Source organism: Clarias gariepinus, chromosome 27, assembly GCF_024256425.1.
Source record: "Clarias gariepinus isolate MV-2021 ecotype Netherlands chromosome 27, CGAR_prim_01v2, whole genome shotgun sequence".
Classification (NCBI taxonomy): domain Eukaryota; kingdom Metazoa; phylum Chordata; class Actinopteri; order Siluriformes; family Clariidae; genus Clarias; species Clarias gariepinus.
This window is the reverse complement of record NC_071126.1, coordinates 11898225-11919825: the sequence shown is the minus strand read 5'-3', so window position 1 is coordinate 11919825 and position 21601 is coordinate 11898225. Positions and strand designations below refer to the sequence as shown.

The 21601-nt window shown below is 38.2% G+C and overlaps 2 protein-coding genes across 2 annotated transcripts; one reads left to right on the top strand and one right to left on the bottom strand.

The window, feature by feature from the left end:
* The first annotated feature begins 2519 nt into the window (after positions 1–2519).
* slc25a29 (solute carrier family 25 member 29) lies at positions 2520–14832 on the top strand. Its single transcript, XM_053489277.1, has 4 exons — positions 2520–2899; positions 12040–12083; positions 12373–12456; positions 12655–14832. The coding sequence occupies exons 1-4, from the start codon at positions 2869–2871 to the stop codon at positions 13417–13419; spliced, it is 924 nt and encodes a 307-aa protein (XP_053345252.1). The 5' UTR covers positions 2520–2868; the 3' UTR covers positions 13420–14832.
* Positions 14833–14959: 127 nt separating this feature from the next.
* myh6 (myosin, heavy chain 6, cardiac muscle, alpha) lies at positions 14960–21385 on the bottom strand. The gene has a single exon (XM_053489270.1). It carries the CDS (start codon positions 21329–21331, stop codon positions 15527–15529), a length of 5805 nt encoding a protein of 1934 aa, XP_053345245.1. The 5' UTR covers positions 21332–21385; the 3' UTR covers positions 14960–15526.
* Positions 21386–21601: the final 216 nt, after the last annotated feature.

Genomic DNA, 21601 nt, shown 5'->3' with positions numbered 1-21601 from the left:
ATAATAAAATAAAAATACAGATAAGAATAAGTAGAATGGCATGATAAAGCAGAGTACCTTGATAGTGAACTAGTATTTTGGTAGAAATCGAACACTTTCACTAAAATTAGACTCCATCCTGACCACAGATTTATGGGCATGCTTTTATGTAGCGGAAGTGGCAATGACAGGAAGATGAACAAAGAAACATGCTAGAAAAGTTATCTGTATGCTGCATGCATCTCTACATGGCCCAGATACAGTAGGACTTTTAAGCCAACTAAACATTTCTACTCATCTTGTGACAGCTTGAGCAATTCATTGTGGAGGAGTAAATATTTTATCAATGTAGTGATAATGTGATGAAAGTCTTATCCATGAATTTCTGTTATTCAGTAATTACATACATTAAATTATTTTAGAATTCCCCACTTCTTCCTTTAAGTGCACCCACAGAGTTAATAGACACACACATGCATGCACACACACACACACACAGACACACACAGACCTACACGCACAAACACACTCATATATCACACACATATCACAAATGTTAACACTCACACACTCACATCTCTCTCTCACACGCATGCAGAAACACACACATACACACATACACCCACCCACACAAAAATCTCACAAATTAACACAAAGACTCACACACCACACACACAAAAATGCACAAACACGTTTTCTTGTCACTCACAGACTGACACACACACACACACACACACACACAGAGTTGACATGACAAATATTTGGGGCCCAAACTGCCATCGGCTCTATTAGATCATATTTTGTGTATAGTGTGCAAGTTGTGCAGTGCACCCAGGGGACGTTTGTAGGACATCTCAAAAGACAAACGTGGTTGTGTAGTGTGTCCGGGTGGCGATGGCGTATCTCAGTAACCTGGAATCTATGTTGAAGTTCTGTTGAACACTGAAGGCACATGCATGCATGCAACTATAAAATAAACCACAACATTCTAGAACAATTAGGTCAACCAAACTAGTACACACAAGCAACATGTGGCATGGCATGGGAGTTCTGCTGGACACTTCTTTGACAATATTTAAAAAAGATGGCAAAATGTTGAGGGACCTTATTTTTGTCTTGACCATGGGGATGGAAAGGGCCATGATGATGATGATGAAACTTTCTGTTTGTTGTTTAACTTATTGGGTTTCAGTAACAGGGTACCATGCCTTGTTGTATAATTACCATGCCCTGTTATATAAAACAACAAAAATGTATAATTATTGTGTGATATATAATTATAATATAATTATTGTGTAATCATGCAACAATGTTAATTATTATTGCTTAAATAAGTTTAAATTTTAAATGAATATTCACAACTAAATGACAAATATAACAATTTGACCATGCAATAATTTATAACATAATTATTTTTCAATTAGCGTATGTGTCATACGGGATAAAATTGTTGTTTCATTCTCTTTGCACATACATGATTCTTACCTAACCTGTATCACCAGTGCACAACTGCACTTTGTACTGTGATAAAATAGTAAGTTCATTTTATTTAATCTTACTCAGTTGATGATTTTTATCTAAACCTCGTAATAGGTGAAACAAAAATAGACTTAGCAGGCAGGTATCAGCCAAAAGTTTGGAAGATGAGTAGGGACACTATATATAAAGGATGAAAAAAAGGAAGGAAAGAAAAGTTGTTGTTTTATCTCAGTATTCAGACTTTTTTCTCCATATCATTCAGATTTTTCTAAGAATTCTTGACTTTATTCTCTACAGAAGATTATAAGCAAAAATTCACAACTTTATTTATTTTTTTAAATGTTGGCCCTAATTCTTTTCAGTATGGTGGTGTAGCCATCACCGAGCATTTTTTGAATTCATGACCTCCTAAGCACTAGCCTAAAGGCTTTGCCCCTAAGCGTGTGTGTGTGTGTGTGGGGGTGCTCTGCGATGTACAGTATTGCCATTCTGACCAGGATGCACCCCACCTCATTCCATAAGTCTCTAAGTGATTGAGTGAGTTATGTATTTAACCTAAACTGTCACTGAGTTTTGAATTCATGATTGGATTCTACTTTTCTCCACAGTAAAATAAATAAATAAACAAAAACGACAAAAAAAATTGTTTCTTCAATGCAACATGACTTGTGTCTTGCATTGTTAGCATGCACTGCACTGTGAATTGCCTATTCATTGGTCATGTAGCACGTGCTTCACACTGTCGGGTATTTCTGTGTACTATATTACTGTGCTGTTATGTGTTATTACTATGGTCCTGAAGAGACACCGCAGTGCATTGCGAATTGTATTGAAGAATGAGACAAATATACATTTTGGGTCGATTTGAGACACACCCTTGAGACTGACGCAACACTGGAAAGTCATTTCAGTGTAGCGCTAGCCGAGGAGCAGGAGCACGCGATAGGGGGCGTGTCCAGGGGAAATTGTTACGTAGGGACGCAGCGATTGGCCGTGGAGATTTTATCCTCTGTGATGTCAGCACACACCTCCCGCTCTGACAGCTTGGCTTAAACCGAAGTCAATCCGGCAGGCAGGGGGAGGCTGGGGTGGATTTTTCCACTATAACACGACAGGAGAGTGAGAGAGAGAAAGAGAGAGAGAATCAGTCCGCCGTACAGGTTGAGGTTTCCATCATTTCAATGTACATTTTTTTGGGGGGGAAGCTGAATTTAGATTCTGAGGACTAAGAGAGAAATCTTGCACCGCTGAAAGGTTACTTAGCGAGGATAGCCAACAGCTAGTTTCTGCCCCAGTGTAATTACTGCTATCTGGTAAATTAAGTTATTTGTTTTTTATATAAATATAAATATACTTTAAGAAATTAAAGACTCTTCGACTGCCAGAGTGTGAAGACTGTTTTGGAGAAGGATGATGGACTTCGTTGCGGGCTGTTTGGGAGGTAGGTGTGCAGCCGGTTAGCTCGCGCCATACATTAACCTCACTTCCTACAACAGTCATCTCACATCACATTAGCGCGCGCTCACCACTGAGCTCAGCAGCTAGTTAACAGGTCAGGGGTAAAGTTAGTCTGGTCAGAAACACAATATGACGGTGTATATTTGTCTGGTTTTACCTTCATCTGTATTAAATTTATCTGTCTATGAGCAAGGTTCTGCTTTTGAAATCACCTTTGACATAACAACAATAATAATAATGATATAATTGTATAATAACAATATGATGGTAAGACCATGGGGAAGACACTCCCAAGTTACACCCAAAACATTCTAAAAGAAAAAAAGGATTGACATTCGTAAAACGTCCAATTTTCCAAGTTTTAAAAAGAAAAGCAATAAATTTCACACACTAGTTATGTATTTAATGCAGCGTAGTGGTTAGCACTGTCGCCGTGCACCTCCAGGGTCGAGGGTTTGATTCCCGCATTGGGTCTGTGTTTGCATGTTCTCTCAATTCTTGGTGGGTTTCCTCTATCCAGTTTTCTCCCACAATCCAAAAACATGCAGATTAGGTTAATTGGCGTTCCCAAATTGCAAATTGAGTGTGTCTGTGTGTGTGTGCCCTGCGATGGATTGGCACCCTGTCCAGGGTGTACCCTGCCTTGTGCCTTAATTGGGTTAGATGATGATGATTGAGTGAGTTATATATTTCAGCCAAACTAGTGTAAGTGTTAAGTGTCAACTTCTAATACAGACATAGATAGATCAATAGATAGATAGATGAAGTGTAATGCGTTGATGTGATCTGTAATCTGTTTTGCTGAAAGTAAATGCACCGTACATAATATAGTTGTGTCCCTAAATGCACATGCTAGGAATACTGAAATCACATGCTGCTTCTGATTTTATCTATTTATTTACTTATTCATTTATTTCAATTTGTGATTTTTAATTGATCCAATTTTTGGATGTTTGGGTTCATTTGTATGTAGACAAGGTGGGATGTAGGTTTTTGAAGAGCCTGAACAATCATCACAGCCTATAAGTATCTGTACAATGCATCCTTTACCAAGAGACTCATTTGCAGGTGTTTAAAAAATTATACTCGCTAGGAAGCCTTACTTTGCTGTTCAGTTATAATTAGAATTTAAAAAATTAAAAGTATTTATACAGTATAGTGTCAGATTTGGCATTTTGTAGTAGGGCAATTTAATCAAAACCAAAACCATTTCAGTCTTTATAATAAATCTTTAAACCATATTTGTTGTTTTATTTTTGGCATTCTTAACAAAATATAACTATTTATCACACCTAAGTTGTATACATTTATGTTCTTCATTTGATTCATCTAAAGACAGTGAACCACATAAGTGTATTTGTCAAGCAGGTGAAATGAATCACGCTAAAACATTCGTAACGGAGGTCAAAACAATTATGCATAAAGGTTAACAGTTCTGATACAGTCAGTTATTTAAATAATTATTTTTGTATTTTTTCTTACACCCAACCCGTGTCCCGTGATTGTGGGAAATCTTTGAGAGTTGCTCAGAAATTTGGTCAGTGTTCAGGATGGCTTGCCACAGCTCAGAAGAAAAACACAGATCTATTCTGGAATTCTAGTCCAGAATTCATACACTATTTACAAATATTTACTTATGAATCTTCCTGAAATGTTGGGATGGGTATCACCTGGGAACACCTTATATGATATTATCACAATACTGTACCTAGGTGTCGGTTCAATATGTATTGCGATAAAAAAAAAAATTACTTGAGATATTTATAAAATCATTCAAACAAAACCACGATGGTCCTTCTTTGAAATGTTACGAATAGCACTTTCGTCTTCACGATTACATGGCGACATCAGACAGATTATGGCATGTTTCCCAACCAAGACAGCGTAAACTTAACTAGTCTGCAAGGCTATATTTTAAATTAGCATGTACAGTAGCAACCAAGTCCACTTTACTAGGTGGGATGAAATGATTTTAGGTAGACTGTTAAGCTAAATGGTTATTTATTACTAGCTTTAGTGAAATAGATGACATGAAATTTTTGCACCATCTACATTTAAATTTTAATAAGAAAGATGAAACGGGAACTAAAATAAGTCACTGGTAACAAGTAGCATGGATATAGCATGAATGAAAAAATGAAAATTGATTGCCTTTTTTGTGGTCCATGTCCAAAAAGCGTAGCAAGGCTTGACAGAATTTAATTTTTTTTATTTTTTGAAAATTCATACAGTAACATATTACGTGGTTCTGAGGTACTCCAAGTCTAACCAGATGGGCATGAGTTTGACCAAATAAAATGTAAAATTTTTAAATTTTGTAGCTATTATGTGGCCAATATAAAGGAGATTAAGGCATGTGACATTACAGAGATGAGCAACCAAGAACCCTCAAGAATTTTAATTCAGCACTGTTTCACAAATAGTGAGAGGATGTGAGAACAGTTTATGGTAATTTATAGCAGGAAGATATAAATCACGAGATTTAAGTCTCCTGAAACTTGTTTAGTTTTTCTTATACAGAATAACACATGGCAGCACAGTGGTTAGCATTGTGGCCTTGCACCTCCAGGGTTGAGGGTTTGATTCCCACCTTGATTCTCTGTGCGTAGAGTTTGCATGCTTTCCCAGTACTTGGTGTGTTTCCTCTGGGTACCTCGCTTTCCTCCCACAGTCTAAAGACCTGCTAAGCTAATTTAATGATGTGTAAGGCATTTCTTAAATTGCCCGTAGTGTGTGTGTGAGTGCTTGTGTGCCCTGCGATGGATTGACACACCACCTGGGGTGTACCCTGCCTTGCACCAAAGACCTTGTGAGCATGTACAGGATAAGCAGTAGAGACAGAGAGAGAAAATAATAGACTATAGCTGTTGAAGAAAAACACATCTGTGGAAATTCTGTGAAAATTCAATTTGGGAAACACCCCAGGCCTGCATACATCTGTTTTTTTCTTAGTAATTAACAAAAACACCTAATTTACATCCATCACTAGGGGCTTGAGCTTCAGAGAGGATGATGGGCACCAAGTAGTTAAACTGTGTTGTTAATTTTAAGCTTATTTCATAGCTTTTGCATGTATCAATTGTTAACTGTCAAATGCTTTACTGAATAGCAAACTACCGAAGAAACACCAGCCTCTTTGTTAGCTACCTATTGTACCCATGCCTGGGATTTCCATGCGCTAATAACAGTACAACCAGTTTCAGCCAATATTAAATGCCACATGTGTATTTGTAAAGCAATAATAGGTATTTCTTTTATAAAAGACCACAAGGGTCCTTATGTCATACATCTGTTTATCGTATAATGCAAATTAATCAGGCCATTCCTCATAAAGCACTAAAATCTTTTTTTAGTAATATGTTTGGAAAAAAGTAAACTTAATTAAGTCTCACTTCCTCCAGTGAAAAAGTAATTTCCTCTTTATGTCCAGTCAGGTGGAATGGTGGTTTAAGCGGTTTAAATAACAGGCTTTTTTTAGCAAGTTTTTGTTTTTAACCAGCCAATATATTTAATACACTAGTTTATTTGCGTACTATATTGTGAAATGGCTTATGTCAGTCGCCAGCAAGAACTGGGAGATTCCCGAGTTAGGTTTAAGGTTTAGTCTGTGGGAGGATTTTAGCTTCCTGGTATTTTAAAGTGCTGACATAAATCCAATATTTCGTTGTGGTGACTTGACTTGATACTTTTCTCACGCTTAAAACACATACATGCCATATTGCTTGTCTTGGCTTGTAATAGCCTGGGCAGTGTAGAAACAGAGTAACTGATTACATTATTTTATAAATTAATAACTTCTTGTTATTGTTGATGTTGTAAATTGCTGACTTGGGATTATGGACAATGATTAATGCCCAGATTGTGTGGGAGCAGACCATCTTGAGAAATCACAAATCAATGCAACACTACATCCCGAGACATAAACAAATTGTCAGACTGCATTTCATTTGGGGAAACAGGTTGAGCCTTGCCCTAACTTCATCACTATGCTCTTAGCATCATGCTTAATCAAGCAGGCTGTGGAAATACTGCTGACTAACAATTACTGTTCTTTTGGCACTGCATGGTGACAGCAGAAAGCAAAATGCACAGCTGCCATGTCTGTGGCAGCCCTAGGAACAAAAAGTTGGCTCTGTCACTGTGCTGCTGCATCGGGAACAGCATTAAGCAGAAACTCCCAGCAACAGAAAGCGAGATTGCCTTAACAATGTTGGATGAAGATAGGTTTACTCTCAGTGCTGAATCATGAGTCCGCTCTAGCGTAGAGCGTTGATAGTCTGCCATCAGAACATTGTGGTGTTCAGAATGTAATGCAGGAGTGTAGCTCAGTGACACAGTCATACAATATACAGTATTTCACAGTATAGTTAACCGAGTGAGGGTTCTGTACTATTTTAGGATGTATCAATCATTAAAGAACACTAAACCTGCACCCGGCACACATGCTAGCTGTTGCAGACGCAGAATTACTAAAGCTTAGCTGCAACTGGTAGAGACAAAGATGGCCTGGGTAGTGAACAAGAAGATGAAGCCATGCACATCAGTAAATGTGGCATATAAATGCATACAAAATGTATGACCCAATATGGATGTGGATTACATCCCGAATAAGGTGTACACTTAATATAATCATCCTTGTGTAACTGGCACAGAAATACAGTCAACACTTCTGCAGGCTTTAACAGGTTTTTAAAATTAAAAAACTTTTACAATAAATTTGTTATTGTTATAGTTAATACTCGATAACAGTCCTGACAACATTACTTAGGAACACAGTGTTATGGTGCTATGATGTACAGTACTTTACTGTACTGTTTACACTACAAAGATTGGTTTTGCCCCACATGAATGTGCATTCTTTTTTGAGTATGTGCACAAGCAACCAGCCACATGATCTGCCATGATCTGCTAACATGATGAGCTAAGATCAAAGCACGCTGTGAAGAGTGGGATTCTATTGCTCTTGTGCAGACATGGTGGGTGTACTTTGAATAGGACGAATGCAAATCCTTAGAAAAGTTGCAGGAGAAAATTGTAAGACAGCATTCCATTTGAGGAAACCGGTTGACGCAACTGGTGCCTACGTTGAAATGCTATCATTTCCCCCTGTAATTAAATACATGTAAAAAAAAAATTGGAATCTCTTTGAGTTCTTGTTTTCCTGACATTACAAAAGACCTCATCAGTCACCTCTATATACTGTACACACTGTATACATTTAATTCATGTCAGAAAGATGTATTTCTACATTTCTCTTGCTGTGAAACATGGATGATTGCTTTCATAGCAGAATAGCAGACACTTTTCGGCGAGCTTTGGGCCCCAGGGTGTCCACAAAGTGTAAGCAATTTGCCTTTTGCAAATTAAATTATAAAGAAACATTGTGCAAAAAATAACTGGTGACAGTTGTGGGATTGTTTCTTTAGATATGTAGGCGGCTAGATAGGTTTAAAGAAAGAATGAAGCGAAGAAAGGAAGAAAAATTAGTTACTGTTTGAAAAAAAAAAAAAACAGTTTGAAGCAAACCCAGGAACTCATTAACCAAAAACAGGTCAATTTAGCTCAGGGCATGAGTTCTAGAGCTGTGACTGGGTATCGTTTAAAAATTTTCAGTGTCAGATCTGAATCAGTACCTTGACTTGGATACAGGTCCTTAAAAAATACCAATACCAAGAGAAAATTACATTTTACACGTTACATACTGTATATTTAGTTGTATTTTCAGCAACTTGGCATTTTACCTCAAAGCAGTTTCCCAACTTCATAAAACTCATTAATCACAGATCTGGTGACATAATATCAATTACTAAATGCAACAAAAGCCAGAATCCACTTGAGAAACCTGATCTTATCATATGACTGCTGTACTTCCTTAAGCACCAGTTGAGTTCATAATTTGATTTCGCCATCTGTCTCTATAGCCGGAAGCTAAAGTTGCACCCAAACAATGTCTAAAGTCACTTGGTTACTGGCACCACACCTATTTTAGTTCTGTTAAATTTAGTAAACAACTGGTACACGTTGGCCAGAATTTTTGTTCGCTAAACTTTATGGCTAAATTTCAGCCATACTGCCATCCCCAATAATATTGGATAAGGAAAATCCAGTTGTGGAAATTTTTAAGTTTTGTAATCTTAGTTAGGCTTGAATGATAAGAGGAAGATGGCTTTTGTTTGTTCTTCTTTCCATCGGACACAGTGTGACTTTCTGCTCTTAACTTTAGTCCAACCTTAGTCATTCAGGTTGTCTTGTTGTTGGTATTGGCAGCAATCTATTTTTGGTATGTTTTGCACCGTAACCTAATAAAATGATCAGTGATGATAGAACAGAGCCATTGGAGAATGATCATTAGAGAATTTTTATATGTGCTGGTATGGTACACATTGTAGTCAAGCCTCTCAAAATGCGCACACACTCATGAGCCCCGTCTCTGTGCGTTGTAATAAGCCTGCAAAATGCTTATTGTCTTGCTGATGCTGAAGAGTTTTACAGATGACACACCTTGGTACCATATTCCCAACAATGTTTACAATGCATATCAGATATAATATGAACAAACAATGGGTGTGACTTCATATCTTGAATGTATGGTGCTGATGAGATTACTGTTGAGTATTGAAATGTAGCAACAAATGACAAGACATTTTTCCAACATTTGATAGATTCTCAGCAATTCAGTCAGTGATGTACAGTATCAAAGCCCCAGCCCCAGAAGGGGAAAAAACAGTAATCAGTTAAATATTGCGGGTCTTCATTTAAGGTGACTCCAAAGTATATAAATTCATTTTCAGTGTATATGTATTTAAGGTGGTAGAATGTTGCACTTTCTCTATAATCCTACTCTAAACTATTCACACAGGCAGCACAGAATAGCACAGCATGCTAGGAGTAGAATTATTGGCTAAATTTGCTTAGAATTGTAATAAACTCTTAAAAAAAACATAATATCGAATCAAGATACTTATAAAATTGTGATATAGAAACGCAATACAAAATCGAATCAGCACCTAAGTATTGGTAATAATATCGTATTAGGTGGTCCCTGGTGATTTACATTCTTACTAGGGTATAATTCATTGATACTGTTAAGGCACCTTGGCACTATATTCCCAACTGCATAGATGTGCGTATAATTTTGTCCCTGATGATTGCAAAACAAAAGAATCTTCCCCACATTGGTGCAAGACTCACACAGACTGATTGTACTGACCAGTCCATACTACTGAAACAGATGATGTAGTATACAGGATGTCCTCAACCACCAATTGAGGGTATCTCTTGATTTTGTTATCTGACTAGCCAAACAATATCTAAAGTTACTTGGTGGTCTCAGTTTAAGTTACTGGTACGACACCACATTTTAGTACAGTTACATTTATTAAACATTTTATACAAGTTGGCCAAATTATTGTTGGCTAAACTATACCTGCTACAATCCCAGCCATAGTGCCGTCCTCTGTAATACCAGATAAGGGTAAATCCAGGGGTGGAATTTTTGACATTTTGTAAATTAGGCAAACTTGGATGATAAGAGGAAGATGGGGGTTGTTTGTTCTTCTTTCAGTTAAACACAGCATGACGTTCTACTCATAAATTTTAGCCCATGCACATTCATTACTTAGTGTTTTGTTAAGTTGATATGTTGCTGGTATGTTTTATATCCTGCTCTAAGAAAATCATCAGTGATGATGAAAACACAGCCATGCTTTTGATTGATTGAAAATTTAATTTTTTTTGTAATAAGTGACCTGAATGCTTATTGGCTCGCTGATGCTGATAAGATTTACTATTAGGTATTAAATTTTATTAACAAATGAAAATACATTTATGGTATACAAGTATGGTCCACAACCCTAACCTCTGTCATAATTCATAGATAATGCTGAGGCACCTTGGTACCATATACTGTATCCCAACCATATGGTTGCTTAAAATGACTACAAAAGCAAAATAATCTATTCCACACTGGTGCAGGACTTACAAACTGTGCTGACCAGTCCATACTAGTGAAACATACTGTATAATGTAGTACTCTAGATAGTAATATATTTTGTATCCAAGAACCATACATTTCTTGAAAATGTTTACTATGTGTATCAGATATAATATTAACAAAGAGTATGATGTTACAGTATGTCTTGAAGATATATTTGTGATGTATTTCTGTTGCTGTGAATTGCAAATGATTATTGGTGTAACAACAAGCAATGTTGGATAAGCCATTTTGAATTTTGCCGATAAAAAGCTCCTGAAACATTGAGCAAAAAATTTATTATCAGTTGTGGGATTGGATAGGCAAGCAGGCATTGTTTTCTACATTTACAGTGAAATACAGTTTTAGCTCAATGTACAGTCAAGGTAAAGGGCCAGCTCTGATTCTCTACTCTTTTTCTTTATTTTCTAGTGTACTTTGTATGCAGAATTGTTTCTGTCTTTTGGATTTACACTGTTTTCTTTTACATATCTCATGTTTGATTGAAGTTGTTGCTGCCAAGGGGTCTGTACAACCAATTAGGTTTAGGGGCAATTACTTTTTCACAGGGTTGGACAGCTTTTTTTCCCTTAAAAAATGAAATCATCATTTAAAAACAACATTTTGTATGTACTCTGGTTATCTTTGTGTAATTTCATCCAAAAATTTGTTTGATGATCTTAATCATTTAATTGTAACAATTAAAAAATTAAAATAAACAGGAAGGGGTGGACACTTTTTCACGGCACTGTATCTTCTTTAATCTACTGTAATCTAGTGCTTTATTTTGTTATTCTAATGATTGAAAAGACATTAACAGTAACTAGGATTGTGCATGATTGAGCCGATGAAAGTAAAGAGTAATGTTGCTGTACTGCAGTCCGATTTTAAAGTTCATCATTTCAACAGCATGCGACGAACTCACTAATAAACAAACCTTGAAAGTACACAGATTAGCCACTTCCCATCTGATCCAGAGCTAATCCTGTAAAACAGACAGGTATCCACACTGTATCCAATTTACTTTACAGATTAATAAACACTCCCACCATGTACATTTGTCAAGACACTTAAAACACACACATATCGAGTGCTTTACGATGTTTGTTTAGAGAGGGCTAATTACACCAAATTGTGTTTCTACTATTCAGGTGCTGCTGGGGTTCTAGTAGGGCATCCTTTCGACACTGTAAAGGTGAGTGCATTGATCTTGGTCTTTGGTTATCAGTTTTTATCATATAAGTAAATCTTTGTCTGTTTTGTAATACGGAATTAACCAATATTTGTGAGCAGCAAATATTAACATTAAACATTTTCTCAGTTTAAATACTTTATTACAATAAAATATATTAAAAGGTTAACTTAATGTTAATTACTACTATGTCTTAATAAAAGATTTTGTGCACTAATTGCCCTAAGGCTAAATGTTTTTTTTTTTTTTTTTTTTGTAATACCTCTATAGCACTGTGTTTTATTTTTTACAGGTCAGGCTTCAAGTGCAAAATGTCAGCAAGCCTCTGTACAGGGGAACCTTTCACTGTTTCCAGTCCATCATACGGCAAGAATCAGTCAGTACCGTTTTCTTTGTTTGCGTAATTAAAATCAGCAAAAGCATTTTGTTGGTCATTTAGAACCTGATAAACTATTTTGCTGATAGGAAATGCCTAACTGGTAATAATGTGTCTAGTTTCATATCACAATAGCTTAGGACAGTACCAATGCCATGATGATGATATCATGCCATAACAGCTATACTTTCCTTACAGATTATGGGTCTGTATAAAGGCATTGGTTCTCCTATGATGGGCCTGACTTTCATCAATGCCATCGTATTCGGTGTGCAAGGCAACACAATGCGTTTGCTGGAAAAAGACACTCCAACAAACCAGTTTCTAGCAGGATCAGCCGCTGGAGCTATCCAGTGTGTTATTTGCTGTCCAATGGAACTGGCGAAGACACGCATGCAGATGCAAGGTACTGGTGAAAAGAAGTCCACTCGTAAGATGTACAAAAACTCGTTAGACTGCCTGGTCCGGATATACCAGCGCGAGGGCCTGCGAGGCGTCAACAGGGGCATGGTTACCACATTCATCCGCGAGACTCCAGCCTTCGGTGTATACTTCCTGGTCTATGATGTACTAACACGCACACTTGGCTGTGAGCCTAATGACTCATACATGATCCCTAAACTGATGTTTGCTGGTGGTATGTCAGGCATTGCCTCATGGCTTTCTACATATCCAGTGGATGTGATTAAGTCCCGACTGCAGGCAGACGGTGTTGGAGGCAAGTTTCAGTACAGTGGCATTATGGATTGTACACGCAAAAGCTTAAAGCAAGAGGGCTGGCGTGTGTTTACAAGAGGCCTGACATCCACTCTGCTCAGAGCCTTTCCTGTCAATGCAGCTACTTTCGCTACCGTAACACTCTTCCTCATGAATGTACGGCGAGAGGAAGCGCCTCAAGATTGTGAAGCTGACCCACAGCACCATTCTGCATTACAGCAGCAAGCACAGCCTACCAGCTTGTAACAGTCTTGAGTTTATGCTAAGGCTGAGCAGCGTCTGCCCTCTGTTGGTGGATTATTCCACCCAGTCTGAATATCTGTAGAAAGAATGAATGCATTTGCATATATTTTTTTATTTTATGATGTGAAGTAGAACGGTTCGTAACGAAGGGATTTTGATTGTAATTAGCTGTTGAAATAGTTTTCTTCCTTTTACGAAATACCAGTCGGCAGGAATCTGACTTTTAATACTGCTGTCTAGATCTACTGTCTTTTTTTACACTGCGTAAGTATGAGTACTGCTGCTGATGCTGATATTGCACAAAGCAAGAAAGGGGCAACTGCTGTAGTAAATGGAATCCACCACATCCTGTTACTGAATTCATGACTGTGAATGGTCATGAATTAATATGTAAAAACTACGTTTTGAGGTAAAGTAGTCCATAAACAAATGTGAAAAACAGACGGTATAGTGCACTTTAGGGTACGTCCTTAGTTGTGAAAGCTGCAGAGACACTTTTTTAAGTGACTATAGAACATAGGCTTGTAAAAATAGCAATGTCTTTGATTTCCATAGTGTAAAATTGCTAACACATTTTGTCACTTTTCCAAAGCAAAATTCTATGTACTGTATTTACTCTTTTAATCCAGTGATATTTTTTTAGCATCAATACTGATAATATTTACAAAATAATGTTAGATTAGTTACCTGTGCTGGTTTCCTAGAATTTGGGTAGCTTATAGTATGTTGAAGTAATTAAGCTGTAGAAAATTTTAATTTCACCATAATACCATACGTTCTGTGATTTAATGCATGTGAAAGAACAGGATTTCTAAAGAAACTGGAAATTTGGAAATTTAAGAATTCATGTCTTTTTCATGCAACAAATTTCACAGACTGTCTTTACCATTCAAAATGGATGCAGTATTTTGTATAGTCTGTATTATTTGTACTTGAGACTTTTGATCTCGTTAGATAACCATGGTTACTGTGGTAACAGCACGTTTCTTTCTGTTGTTGTTTTTTTTTTCCCTTTTTTAAATCAATACAATATTGTTATGCTCTGTGTAAGAAGAAAATATGGGTCTGGTCTAACTGAAGCCTGTTTTATGCCCCAGTACTACTGTACAAAAAGATTTTATTTCTTATACTGTATGTACATGACAAAGCTTATCCAAAGCCTGTTGGAGCTGTATGTGTGTGTCAGTGAGATTTGTAAGATTGGAGACTGTTAAGGGCAAATGTGGACATTCTGTTAATAATGTTGTTAAAATGTACTCAAGAAACCCATTTATTACAGTAAGTCTGCTATTGTGTGCAAACTTATTCAGTTTGTATATTTTCTGTATATTCCTCATTTAGTTTGTCATTACTTGTATGTTGTACTTTATGTACAATTGTTGCATTCCATTAAAACTTGAGCTTTAAAATTTGAAATCAGTCTGATTTATTTTAGTGTTATATATATATATATATATATATATATATATATCTTAAAAATAAGGAGTCAAATCTGCTAAAGTAGTTGGTTTTAGATTTAATTTTACACATTTATGGAATTTACACATACACTTCTTTGCACAGGTTGCTGTGAGAAAATGAGATTTTGGTTGATGTACCAAGTTGCTTATATGATTAATATAATGTCTAAGTATAATTAATATATCATTTGATTTGTTTTTGCTGAGCATTACTGAATGGCAGAGAAGTTGAAGTAGATAGTGTAGGGTTTCAGTCAGGAGGGACGTAAGTTGTGTTTTATGCTGATTCATCAACAAAAAAACAAAAAAGATAATCATACAGAGTGACACTAAAATGGGTCAATTTCGTGTTTACTTCCATAAAACTACTAAAGTACAATTGGTAGAATTTTTATGACATAAATTGCAAATTTCTGTTTATTTTTGTTTATTTATTTAAGTAAAAAGAAAAAAAGATCAATAGTTCATTGCTTGGTTATAATTAAAATGTGGTTGAAAGTAAAATGCATTCCGTTTCAGAAAAGCATAAATTTAAAACCTTTTTTTTCCTTTTTTAAATCAGGAATAATTTCACATGATGTAGTCTAAACTAATCTCAGGTAGCAATAGATTGAGCGATATTCATACTGTATGTTGGTTCTTGCTTGCTGCTACTCATCCTGGGATTTTTTACCAGGCACACCATCCCTAGTTTTTGCACGTAGCTTGTTCACCTGGGATTCGGCAATATCTGCACGCTCCTCTGCCTCTTCAAGCTCATGCTGTAGTTTCCTCAACTTGGCCAAGTTGGAATTTGATTGCTCTTCTGCCTCTTCAGCTGAATGCTTGTAGGACTTCACTTTAAGCTGGAGCTTGTCAACCAAATCTTGAAGTCTTGCCATATTTTTGCGATCTTCTTCGGTCTGGTAGGTGAGCTCCTTAATGCGGCGCTCATACTTGCGAACCCCTTTAATAGATTCTGTACCTCGTTTTTGCTCTGCCTCCAATTCATTCTCAAGATCACGGATGCGAGCTTCTAGTTTCTGAACCTGTTTCTTTCCTCCCTTCATAGCTATTTGTTCTGCTTCATCGAGCCGGTGCTGCAAGTCTTTAATCGTTTGCTCCATGTTTTTCTTCATTCTCTCAAGATGAGCACTGGTATCTTGCTCTTTCTTTAGCTCCTCTGCCATCATAGCTGCATCAGTTATTGCCTTTTTTGCTTTCTCCTCTGCATTTCTGTTCTCTTGTACCAGCTCTTCCATCTCACCCTGTAGCTGTAGTAAATCAGCCTCATGCTTCTTCTTTTGGTTGATCAGACTAGTGTTTTGAGAATGCAGTAGCTGCATCCTCTCTGTTGCATCTATAAGTTCCTGCTCAGCCAGCTTGCGCCCCCTCTCAGTTTGCTCCAGGATTGCTCTTAGCTCTTCGAGCTCTGCTTGAAAGAGGTTATTTCTTCGTTCTACTAAAGCAACATTCTCTTTGAGATCTTCATTACTATGAGCAGAATCATCCAATTGAAGCTGAGTGTCCTTCAAATATGCCTGGACAATCTTTAGTTGTTTTTGTGCATCAGCTGCTTGTCTGTTGGCTTGATTTAGCTGGATTTCCATCTCATTTAAGTCTCCCTCCATCTTTTTCTTAACCCTCAATGCTTCATTGCGGCTTCTTGTTTCTGCTTCAAGAGAACTTTGTAAATTTTCCACCATTCTTTGGTAGTTCCTCTTTGCCTGCTCCATCTCCTCATCCTTTTCTGCCACCTTTTTTTCCATGTCTGCCTTTACCTGATTGAACTCAAGTTGGGCACGAAGGATCTTGCTTTCCTCATGCTCTACAGAGGCCTCAGCTTCCTCTAATGCAGATTGCAGCTCTGATTTCTCTTGTTCTAGTTGTTTCCGAAGTTTCTCCAGCTCATGAACACTCTTACCCCCTTCACCAAGCTGATCTGTTAGGTCTGATATTTCTTCTTGCAGATTCTTGTTCTCTCTTTTGATAGTCTCAAGTTGATCAAGAGATTCTTCATAGGCATTTTTAAGTTTGAACACTTCAGTACTTAGGTTTCGTGCTTCCTTCTGTGATGCTTCCAGCTCACACTGTGACTCTTCATACTTCTGCTTCCACTCTGCTATGACTTTGTCGAAGGTTCGTTGTTTCTTGTCCAGTGCAGCGGACGCAGCATTTGAGCGCTCAAGATCAAGCATAAGATCTTCTATCTCATTTTGCAGACGGTGTTTAGTTTTCTCAAGGGAGGAGCACTTTGCATTAACTGCTTCCACTGCTTCTTCTGCCTCTTGGAGCCTTTGAACAAGTTTTTTCTTGGCCTCTTCCAATTCCTCTGTTCTCTGAATGCCATCTGTCTCATACTTAGCTCTCCATGTTGCAACTTCAGTATTTGCCTTGGAAAGTGCTCGCTGAAGCTCTGCTTTAGCCTCCTGCTCCTCCTCAAACTGCTCTCGCAGCAAATCACAGTCATGACGAGAAGACTGCACTGCATGAGCAAGTGCATTTTTTGCTTTGACTTCTTCTTCAAGTTGCCTTCTCATGTCATCTAACTGTTGGGAGTAGGAACTTTTTCCTCTTGTGAGTTGAGAGATCAGACATTCTTTTTCCTCCAGTTGCCGTCCAAGTTCCCCATTTTCAGTTAGCAACTTGGCTCTTTGTGTTGAGAAGTCATGAAGAGCTCTCTGAGCCTCTTCAGCCTTGGACTTATATTCATGCATCTGATCCTCCAAGGAACGGGATGTCTTTTCAAGATTTACCTTGGCTTTCACAATGCTCTCCATGTTTGAGGCCAAGTCATCCATTTCCAACTTTAGCTCTGTCTTCTCTTTTTCTAATTTTTGCTTTACTCGTTGTAGATTGTCAATTTGTTCACTGAGTTCAGCCACACTATCAGCATGCTTTTTTCTCAGAGCAGCAGAAGTGGCTTCATGCTGTAAGGTAGATTCCTCAAGATCCCTGCGTAACTTCTGAAACTCAGCTTCTCTTTTCTTATTTAGCTCCACTTGGACAGATGTGGCTCCACCTGCCTCCTCAAGTCGTTCACTAATGTCTTCTAACTCACGAGAGAGATCACTTCGCTGTTTTTCCACCTTTGCTCGGGCTGCACGTTCTGCCTCTATCTCTTCCTCCAGCTCTTCTATACGAGCTTGATTTTCTTTTAACTTTTTTTGGAGTTGCACTCCTACCATTTGCTCATCTTCAATCTTTGCATTGAGTTGGTTTATTTCAAAGTCCTTCTTCTTCAGTTTCTCCTCTTGCTGTTGCTTATCATTCTCCAAATCCATTATATTCTCTTGAACTAATTTAAGGTCTCCCTCCAATTTTCTCTTGGCACGTTCAAGATCCATCCTAATCTTTTTTTCTTGTTCTAGAGACCCTTCAAGGTCATCCACCTGCTGCTCCAGCTTAGCTTTAGCTTTTGTCAGTGTGTTTGCCTTATCTTCTTCACTCTGAAGGTCATCTAGCGTTTGCTGCTGAGCCTCCTGTAGAGCTTTTTTCTCTTTCGTGAGCTTCAATATGATCTCATCTTGGGAGGCCATTTCCTCAGTGAGGTTCTTTACTTTATTCTCAGTAGCATGTTTCTCTTTTTCAACCTTGGCTAGAGTTAGCTCAAGATCATCAATGTCTTTCTTTAGCTCAGAGCATTCATCTTCCAGCTTACGCTTTTTGGCTGTGAGCTCAGCATTCATCTCTTCTTCATCTTCAATCCGCTCAGTCATTTCTTTAAGTTTTGCTTCAAGTTGGATTTTGCTCTTTATCAGCTGTTCACAGCGCTCTTCAGCATCTGTCAGTGTATCTTGTTCTGCCTGCACCTGGAGAAGCAAATCATTCTTTTCTTGAAGAAGTGTGACCATTTTTTCCTCTAACTCTTTTCTTCGGCATTCAGATTTATCAAGAGCCTCTTTTATTTTGTTAAATTCATCCTTCATATTTGCCATCTCTTTTTCAGCCTCAGCACTCTTGAGCAGAGGCTTTATTTTAAAGAACAATTTCATCCAAGGCCAGTTTTTCACACTCAGGAAGGAGCGAAGGTTCCACTGAATAACCATTAGTGCATCTCTGCGTTCTACTAATTTTTGATATTCTGCTCTCATTAACAAAGCACGAGCATTAGCTTGTATTCTGGTAATGATACGGGCAAGTTGCTCATCTCTCATTTCTTCCAGTAAACCCAGCAGACCAGCTTTGAAAAAAACTTTTGTGTGACCAAATTTGTACTGTGTATGGTCAATGTCAAGTGATCCCAGGAGCTTCTCAGCACTTTTTTTGTTTTCAATGAACTGGCCTTCTGGGATAGCAGATGCATTCAAAATTCTGTACCTCTGTTTGAAATCACCATAGAGAACCCTGTTTGGAAAACCTTTTCTGCAAATTCTGATACCCTCCAGGACACCATTACAGCGAAGCTGGTGCATCACAAGACAGTTGTCCATGATTCCAGGAGTCTTGCTCTCATTGGGAATCAAACAGCGAACAAAATGTGGATGAGTAGTTTTGAGATTGGTCATCAGTTTGTTAAGATTTTCTCTGTGCAGGGCAGACACAGTCTGAAAGGATGAACCTTTCTTTTTACCCCCTTTTCCTCCTGATTCAGCTGCACCTGCGTAGCTGGAAAATAGTTGACTTAGAAGCTTGAGAGATGATTTTTGATACAGCCCAACCACTGTTTCATTCAGTGGATCTTTGTTCTTAACAAGCCAGCCTCCAATATTGTAATCTACGGTGCCAGCATAGTGAACCAGAGCAAAGTGAGCATCTGCCTTGCCTTTGATAGCACGTGGCTTCTGGAACATGCTTGATTTGCCCAAATGATTATCATAAAGCTTTGCCTTGAATGTCTGGTCACTGGCCTTTGGAAACATGCACTCCTCTTCAAGGATAGACATTATCCCAAGAGGCTTCTCGATCAGATCAATGCAGGCTTGCAAGTCCATCCCAAAGTCAATGAACTCCCAGTCTATTCCTTCCTTCTTGTACTCCTCTTGCTCTAAGACAAACATGTGGTGGTTGAAAAACTGTTGCAGTTTTTCATTTGTGAAATTAATGCAGAGCTGCTCAAATGTGTTGAAATCAAAGATTTCAAATCCAGCTATGTCCAACACACCGATGAAATATTGGCGATGCTGCTTTGTGTCTAAGGACTGGTTAATTCTTACAACCATCCAGTTAAACATCTTTTCATACACTGACTTTGCCAGTGCGCCAATTGAATAGTACACTTGATCAACACCTTGGCCTTTTGTGACGTATTCATTTCCTACCTTAACCCTTGGATGGCAGAGTCCTTTTAGAAGATCAGCAGAGTTCAGCCCCATTAGGTAGGCTGACTTGTCAGCAGCTTCTGTACCATCTGGTTCAGCCTGTTCTTCACGCTGTTTTTGTTTGAATTTCATGTTGCCATAATGCATGATAGCTCCTGTGAGTTTGTAGACTCCCATCTTTTCATCTGGGGTGAAGCCAAGCACATCAAAGGCATTGTCAGTGGCCATTAACTCCTCGCTATCATTAATGGACGGAACAGTTACTTCTCCTTGGGAGATGTAAGAGTAATCATATGGATTGTTTGTAATCAGCAGCATATCCAGCAGCTCAGGCTTTGCATTAGTCAGTATCTGGTAAAAGATGTGATAGTTCCTTTCTGCCTTTAGCTGGAAGGTCACACGTGATTTTTCGAGCAGGTATGTTTCAATGTCAGCAGAGGAAAGTTTACCACTCGTTCCAAAATGAATGCGAATGAACTTTCCGAAGCGAGATGAATTGTCATTTCTCAATGTTTTGGCATTGCCAAAAGCCTCCAGTGCTGGGTTGGCCTGGATGATTTGATCTTCCAGTGTCCCTTTGTTAGTGTCCTTCTTACCCCCACTTGCTCCACCAGCAGCTGCAATACTTGCAAAATACTGGATAACTCTTTTGGTGTTAACAGTCTTCCCAGCACCAGATTCTCCAGTGATGAGGATGGACTGATTTTCCCTGTCCGTTAGCATGTATTGATAAGCATTATCTGAGATTGAAAAGATATGTGGAGGAGCTTCAGATCTTTTCTTACCCCGGTAGGCAGCAACTACTTCTGCATCATAGACAGGTAGCCATTTATAAGGGTTGACTGTCACACAAAACAGTCCCGAGTAGGTATAAATCATCCATGCTGCATAGCGTTCTTTGAGGTTAAACAGCACTGCAGGCTCATGTAGGAAGGTAAACATTGCCATATCTTCGATTTTATCGAATTTAGGTGGGTTCTGGGGATGAACATCTGTTTCTTTAACAGTTACCGTCCTTCCATCTTCTGTCTTCACAGTTGCCTTTCCCTCCTCCTTGCTGATGATTTGTCCTTTGACATATTCCACTTTTTCATCCACTACAAAGCATTCAGTTTTAATGTCAAAAGGTCTAGTTTGAGCTTCAAGTCGTTCTTTATCCGACTTCCTCAGGAAAGGAGCTGCTTTTCCAAACTCTGCCATAATAGCATCACCCATTGTGAACTCTTGATTTCCGCAGACGCTATGAGAATTGGTGGACAGCGCTCAAAGCTTTGGTCAGGATCAGGAACTGTGGTACACTGGTTCTGCACTCTCTTTATAAATGATTACTAAGTACCAAATAAGGACATGTCTGGAGGCATTGGAAAAAATAGGACAAGTTTATCAAGGCTTTAAGTGGTGTGAGGGGCAAGAAAAAGACCTTTAGGTGATACTGTCCTTATTAGGACAGCTCTCACCTCTTCCATAGTCTCATCTGGTCAATCA